Source organism: Pygoscelis adeliae, unplaced genomic scaffold (genome assembly GCF_000699105.1).
Source record: "Pygoscelis adeliae isolate BGI_AS28 unplaced genomic scaffold, ASM69910v1 Scaffold251, whole genome shotgun sequence".
Taxonomy (NCBI): Eukaryota; Metazoa; Chordata; class Aves; order Sphenisciformes; family Spheniscidae; genus Pygoscelis; species Pygoscelis adeliae.
The window spans coordinates 1145717-1153665 of NW_008824109.1; the positions used below are offsets into that span (position 1 = coordinate 1145717).

The following is a 7949-nucleotide window of genomic DNA, read 5'->3' on the forward strand; positions in this document are numbered from 1 at the left end:
CAGGTGGCATTCACACTGGCTCTGCAGCATTACAGAAAGATAAATTCACACGGGCAGCAAAAGTTTTTCAGCAGCCCAGGGCGTACAACTCACATGAAATTACACCAGTTGCTCTAAATGAAAACAGTCTGCCACAATACTTTCAACATGCGTTTTGTGCAGAATTTTAATTTTTTCATTCTCTGCAACTTTTTCCTATCCCTCATCTTTTTGAGGCAATTCACACATAAAAACAAAACATCCAGTGTATTTGAACACTTAGAAACTGCTGAAGAAAAAGCACATTTATGCTAGTGATATGTTTTATTCAGTACAGCCGATTAGTTGTAGTTTTTATTTGGGCGGTTATGGTTTAGTCACGTAGAATAAATTGCCATTTAAACGATTCTTTCCTTTAAAATCAGGACCTCTTTTTACCTGAGCCACATTTAGCGTTGTTGAAACTTTCTCTTGCTTGGCTTCAACCGTCCGGAAGCTGAAAGCTCTTTCCAATACAGACTGGTCTATACCCGTCAACTCGCAGATTTCCTTGAGTTCTAGCATGAAAAAGGAGAGCGTAAATATAATGAATCCTTTCGTATCATTGCTTTTTCTTCCCCAAAACTATTACCTTTTAAATAGTTCAGTATTTTCCCAAAACAGGTTTTCTTCAACAGAAGTGTCCCCCAGCCACACTCTCTCCCCCCTGCCCTGCCCAGCAAAGTTTTTAAAATATGCACAGCATGAGGAAACAGTTATTGGTTTTGAAAGCACTTTCTATCTGGTTATTTTTGTGAAGAAACTTTTCTTCCATTTATCACAGACTACTTTTCAAGATGAAAAACTTTCAAATGAAAATAAATGAACTTTCAAAATGTATCAACTGCAAAAACATGACCAAATGAATCTGACGTTAATAGACAGAGACTTTCTCCTACAAAAGAACAAAAAGCCTCCACTGCAGAATAACCAAGCAGTTACAGAAATGCACACCACCATTTAACATTTCAGAAGAAAGTGTTAATAAAGTGGAAAAAAAAAAAAATCATTTTTCAATTTCAAACAGAGCGATTGAAATTGCACAGAATTCAACCCGTATTTACCTGCAGGCAAGTTTTGGAAACAATCTAATTTAATTCATCTGTAAGGATATTGTATGTCTACAGAAACTACAAAATTAATAATGACTTCAGACAAATTAGTGTTTTTCCTCCCATCACTAATCTCATCTTACCATTTTTATCTTTGATTTTACTTTCATCTAGGCCATTCACACGAGATTCAGGCTTAAATTCAATATTTCCCAATTTCAGAACGGCTGCCACCACTTCAAAAACAGACTGTGTTTCATGATCCATAAAACCAACAATCTGCATTGCATTCTGGAAAGGGGAGAGATAAAATTATGAGATAAAAGAATCTACATTTAAACAGATCATACTTGCAAAATTCACCATTTATCTGTATTAGCATAAATTAGAAATGTTTTATGAACACTTTTGCTACAAAAAGAACATGATATAATTACTACGTTTAGATAAGTAAGTTTTTTAATATAAAAGACAGGTTAAAGAAGATCTGGCAATCGAGCTGGCATGTCAGTCCAGTCCACTTCCAGCATTCACTCAGTTTATGGTTTTCTAAAATGCAGTACTTTTTTTTTTTCTAGCCACTTAATTTAGTTTATAACATGACCCAATTTTTCACAGTCAAATGAACAGGTACTGCTGTCTTCTCAGTCCACTCTGTTGCTCTAAAAGCCAGTAACGTTTAGAACCTAAATTTGCATACGCTGGGTAACAGGGTCCTGTATTCTTCTTGTCCCTGAGTACAATCAAGCAAAAGCATCACTGTAAGTCATCTTGAGAACCACCCCAGCCCTGTTTTTCTTTCGACTTAGTCAGCATCACCTGGTTCATGAAGCTCAGTCACTGCCATCATAAGCAACTACACAATATAATCTTTTCCATGATCTGATAAAGGGGTCTGGGCTTTCCCCGCCCCCCCTTCCTTTTTTTTCTTTTTTTTTTCTCTCTCCGTTTTTTTGGTCTTTTTTGTATTCCCACTAGAATACTCCAGAAACTCTGCTCTTTGTGTTTTCTAGTTGTAGCTAAGCTTCCCTATGCAAACACGCTATACCCTTGCATGAAGAGTGCTAGCACTCAGAAAAGATGGCCCTCCCAGCCCAGCGCGAACGGCCAGACCGAGGGCGTAAGAACTCTGCATTTGTGTTGAGCCCTTTGGGGTTTACATCCGACCCCTGTTACTTCTCACCCTAACTGTTCTGAAGTTTGCAGCATCATCCACTCCATTCACTTTGGCAGAATCAAGGCCCAGGTAGTTGTATCTGCTGAAGTCCCGCTCCAGTTTGAGTTTGCCTAACAAATCAAATAAAAATATCATTAGTAACAGCATTCTTGTTAGTAGCTCTTTTATCCCAGAACCAGTATTGTCAAGAACTGTTGTTATTATTAGTAGGATTAAGTTTTCTTTAAGGATCTTTTAACTACAAGCCTTCTGAATAAGAACAGGCTTTCTTCTTTGTTTATAATAAATTGCAAAGCCAATTCTGACTCAGATATCTGGATAATACCAAACCATATATTTACTTCAGGTATTACTATTGCCACTACCACCAATAATTTGAAAAATGAATCAATACCACATTTCCCACAAAAGCAGATGCGCATGGAACAGCACATTAAATATAAAGGCGACTCATATCTGAAAATGGCACAAGGGCAACACTTACAGAGGAAGTCTTCCGATGCACCAGACAATATCTGATAGAAAATGTGAAAGTTTCTTTCACCTCTTGGCTGCTTAACAACACGAGACTTCTCTAGCAGATCTAAACAAACAAACAAAATCTTACAGGTCAGGGAAAGATTGTTGGAGCAAACCCCCTTAATATGAATATAATCCCCCATCGTTTTCTACTTCATTGCTTTGTATCATCATCAGCAAATTAGAAGATGATAAATGGTAGGCACAAACTTTATCACTATGTATCACATTAGTACATATTTCTCAAATAAGTTATTTGAGCAAGCGGTAAGCCCAGTACACTTCTAAATGCTGCAGTCTATGAGCGGCAAAGAAAACTCGGGTCAGGGAGGCAATGTGCTCAAAAGACGTCAACCGATTTACAGTACCACCACAAAATTAAGATTTGTTGAGAATGATTGCATGGGTGAAGGTTTGAAAAGAACTGAAATGTCAACAGGCTAAGCACATGCAAGATGGATAAATGAAAGGGGGAAGCCAAATAAAGAAAGAATTTAAACTGAATAATCAGGTAGTACTTTGTGATCCTCAGGTGCATCAGACTATGAAATAATTCCCAATGGGACTGACAGAAGCTCCATCATAAGACACTTAAAGTGAAATGGAAAAGCAGCACTTTGAAAAGCATCACTGCACTGATTGAGTGGTTTGACAAGGAGATTGCTTCATCCACCACCGTTAGTGACGGGCACATTTCTAAGCCTTACCAATATGGGTAGGAATCCAGGCACACAGCAGAAGCGGACTGACTTGTAACACATTGCAAACACTTCAGACTCTACATCATATCTACCATGAAAGTGACAATACAAAGGTTGTTCAGCCCTTACTGCACTGAAAGGCTGTGGTCCTCAGTGCACTGGGAGAAGGGAGAGAGATGCGATAAGAGAACCTCTGGACAGGTATCGGTGTCACTCACTGTTTTTGTACAAGAAAAATGTTTTTCCTTCTTTTCTCACTGGCACACAAGGGCTCCACACCATTTTTCCAGATAGCAAACCCACAGTTCCCAGTATACAGTTTCTCTTAAGCTACATATATTCAGCAACATGAAGATAGAGACATTCAGTGCCTCATTCCAAGTGCACAGCAAAGGAGTTTCCCCATGCACCTACCACTACGTACCCACCATAGCGCTCTCTGACTGGGGTTAAGTTCTCTGGAAGCTGTGCCCATGCAAGAAGAAAGCCCCAAAAGGGAAATTACCACAGCTTGGATGTCACTCTTAAGAAGAGCTGTCACAAAGCTGAGATGAGATTTCGCAAAGGTAAAACACAGGGAACACCAATTCATGTAAGGACACGTGGGGTTTCTAAACACTTCCCCTGCCTGGCTACTATAATATCTGATGTGTGTTCCACTATACCTTTCCTCAGACTTCCATTTCTGCTGAAACTGAGCCTGTTTAGTCTTAGCAATCCAGAAAGTTAGAGGCGGTGCTCAGTGCAGCCACCTTTGTGCTGCAAACCCCCCTCCAGTCCCACCACGGAGGAGCAGCTGGGGAGCGGATGCCTCCGCGCGGGGCTGCAGCCTCTGGGCTCCGCCGGCTTTCTGGCACGCCAGGACTTAGCCCAAGAGGGAGCATCTGCCCTGGAGTTCGCTCCGTGAATGGAGGAGCAAGGAGGCGTGCAATAGAGCGTATTCATATTGTCACTAGCTACAGGCAGCATGTTGTGCCTGTGTTGCCCACTGTAATTACCTAAGCTTACACCCTTTCTCGTGGAATAGGAACCAAAGACCAAACTTTGACCCACAAAATTATACAAGCCTTAGGAGGCCCTCCTCCAAATAAACTACAGCAAGACAGATTCAAAAACTAATTTCTGCTCTAATAATTAGCCAGTGACAACAATGACAAAATTCAGACAGTATTATTAATCTTCAGGTTGGCTTATAGTAGGACAAGTTTCAAATATTTTACAGACCAGCTGAACTATGTTATTCCATAAACATGCAATTGCTTGAGAGAAGTGGTGCAACCACCATAGTAGTAGGTGACAGTGAATGTAGCTCCCAACGACCAGAGCATCTGACTGTATGAAGACAAGTACCTCTTCACCGTCGAATGCGTTGTGTGATCACGTCAGAACTTTAGCCTTGTTTGAAAAGACATTTGTGGTGTTGTAATTCAATAACCCTACAGTCTCCTTCCTTCCAAAGGTGGCCCTGTTTCAGCACCTGGAAGTTTTGCACATCTTGATGACAAAGTACACCCAAGATACACGCAAATAAGTGGCTGTCCCATATTGCCAGCAGCTCATCTTTACATTAGGATGGGGCAGGTTACAGATTTCCACTTTTGCTTTTTCCATTCTGTTGGCCTTTTTTTTTTTTTTTTTTTTTAATCACAGATGACTAACATCTGATGGTTGATGCTATGTTGGAAAGACATAGATCAGGAGGTGTAGTTCTCACCAGCAGCCTAGTGTACAACCTCAATACCTCTGACTTCACCTAAGGTTGGGGCTCCTCTCCTTCAGCTGTGGTTCATCCTAACTATCCAGTTAGTTAGCCTAACTATCGGATATCTGATCCTCTCTAGTTTTTAATTCATAACTGAAAGCAAGAGGCTGGTCCACCGTCCAAGTGTTAATACTTGGGCTGAGAAAGGCAAGGTGAGCGCCAGGCAGTTCAGAGTCATGCTGGCTGTGAAGGTTCTCCAGTGAAGTGTTGGAATGGATCGCAGCCAAATTTAATCTCAGAGAAATAAACAGCTCCCGCGGTGGCTACACACACTTCAGGAAACGGCTGTATTTTCAAAGGATGTTGAAGCAATGCAGTTTGTGAAGCAGTTTGGCTTATTTGGGTTTAAAAACATTCTATATATAAATTTACTCAAATGCTGTCATAAAAGCTCAGCTACATATCCTGGCAAAATATTATATGTAAGCCGCCTTCTAATTACATGCATGCCTTCAGCAGATTTAACAGTTTCTTGAGCGTATGTCAAATGAATTATGTTAGAAGGATAACTGTCTCAGATTTTTCACTGCAGTTTATCTTATTTATATGTTTTTAGAAGCAAGGAGGTTAACTAATTTACAGTCAGCTTTCCAAAGTCCCAATATTCCATATTCTGTCAGCCTTCATAATTGAGGAAAAAGGCTCCAGAATGCAGTTACTGACAGAAAATCAGGTATTTACCTTAACAAAGCAGCTGTTACAAATTCTTTTTAAAGCTGTATTCATTCTCTGTTTTTTTTTTTTTCTTTTATGCCCACATGCAGACTGAAATCAGACTGGTAGAAAATATCCAGACTATCTGCCCTACTCTTAAGAAAGCTTCTTCCCTTTGTTTGCCCTAACTAGCATTTTAATAAATCAACCAAATATATTTTCCTTAAAGCAACTACTGCATAACAAGTAACTTTTGTGTTAACTCTCACATGATTACAAATTCTGTGGATTGAACAGTCAAAAGAGAAGACACAAAGATGCACATCAGATTTCTGCACGCATCCACTTGGTAATTCCGTTTACAGTGGCACGTGTAGACAGATGGTGCTTATCTATATGAAAACACACACAAGCAAAAACCCCAAAACTGTATAGATAATATATTTTGTTATATATTCTATATAAATTATGTATAGGGACTATACAGAATTATCTAGAGAGAACATGCAGAACTACATATGGTGTATTTACGGATTAGGTGTTCTTCCTGCACTATCTCACACTGCTTCTGCTTGAACTGAAACATTTAATATGTTGTGTGTATCAAAGCAACTGTAAAAATCAAATTGCTTTGGAAAGGTCCAACCTGGAAACACTTCTTAAATCATATTGTTTGAATATCCATCGATTCAGATGACTCAATCCAGCTACATCCCTCAGGTTCTGAAGATTATTTGTTATTCCTAGATAACACTGGTTTAAACGCAAGACATCTGTGTAAGCATCCTGTTAAACCATTCAACTGAACTCAACATAAAAGAAAAACAGAAATCAGTGCTGAATACCTCTGGAAACTCTAGTGTAGAAATTTACATGATTTCTTTTCAGTTACTTGACCCATGAACTTGACTGATGCAGAAAAATTTAGGATATTTGTATTTTCCTAAATATACTAGAAATTGAATCAACATTCAAGAAAGGAATAAGTAAACACTACAAACCAAAAATGACACTACCTTGGTACATTCTGAATAATCCAGAAAAAGTTTGTTTTAGCCATATTCTCTTCAGCTGGCCATGACCAAGGACCTTTTTAGCTATTCAGCCAAAGTTACAGAACATCTTCTAGTCACTGAAGCTTATCTCTACACCCACATTATGTTAAATTATATTTTCTGTTTTCCTACCTTGATTCTTCAGCTGTCATCAAAAAAAGTCACTGATTAAAAAGAAAATACAGTAGTGGTTTCTCAGGAACTTTTTCACATTATTCCCACCAAGTTTATAATAATGTTCTCTGGAATTAAATGATCCATAATTGTATCAAACAAAACCTACTATCTGGGCAGTATGTGCAGTGAAAAAATGACGATTGCACAATTTTAGGAGTCTTAAATCCTGATTACGCCAGTAATAAGTGATGTTTAAAAATGAGCTAATCAAAATGTTTAGTGTTGTTTGTAGTTGTTTTGTGGTTTTTTTTTTCAAACGCTTCCTAATTTAGGCAAGACAATTACCTAAAAGGCAGCAACTGTGCTAACTGAAACACCAAGGGAGATGCTGGAACAAGTTAAGATTAAAAAAAATCAACAAGAATGAGTACCTCTTTCCAAAATGTCTAGTTGTAAAATTCGTGTCATATTTCCCTGAGCAAAGGAGATTACTAACAGCAATCACATAACTAAAATCAACAGCCCGAGTTGTTGGTTTCTCAGTAAGTGGGTAATTACTTTTGTCTTTTAAAATGAACAAACAAGTTGTAAAGAAGAATAAGTTGTAAAGTTATCACTATTACTTTGCTAACTTCAAAAAGTTGTTGCTTTAGATAAACATCATTGGTTTCTTTCATGTTGTTGGAAAAATGGCAAAACAGGGCCCTTTCTTAATCACTTGTTATTTGGACTTTAAGTACACTGTGCTGGTTAAAAATGGCTTTTCAAAAGTACGCATTACGTATACCGTACTTTTGGTACGATATACGTAATATTATCTTCTAGTTAATCATTAAATCACTGAAGGGCTTAGGCAGATCAGGAAAGATCACCTAAAGCTAAAAAGCTAGGTAT

At 38.5% G+C, this 7949-nt stretch overlaps 1 protein-coding gene across 3 annotated transcripts in view; it reads right to left on the reverse strand.

The window, feature by feature from the left end:
• MYO1B (myosin IB) overlaps window positions 1–7949 on the reverse strand; it is a 101304-nt gene that overhangs the window by 43620 nt on the left and 49735 nt on the right. For all 3 annotated transcript variants that reach the window (XM_009334196.1, XM_009334195.1, XM_009334197.1), the window contains exons 7-10: window positions 2732–2830; window positions 2254–2357; window positions 1214–1361; window positions 418–536 (exon numbers count right to left, since the gene is read on the reverse strand). In XM_009334196.1, the coding sequence (XP_009332471.1) occupies window positions 418–536; window positions 1214–1361; window positions 2254–2357; window positions 2732–2830 (470 nt within the window). The remainder of the gene's footprint in view (window positions 1–417; window positions 537–1213; window positions 1362–2253; window positions 2358–2731; window positions 2831–7949) is intronic.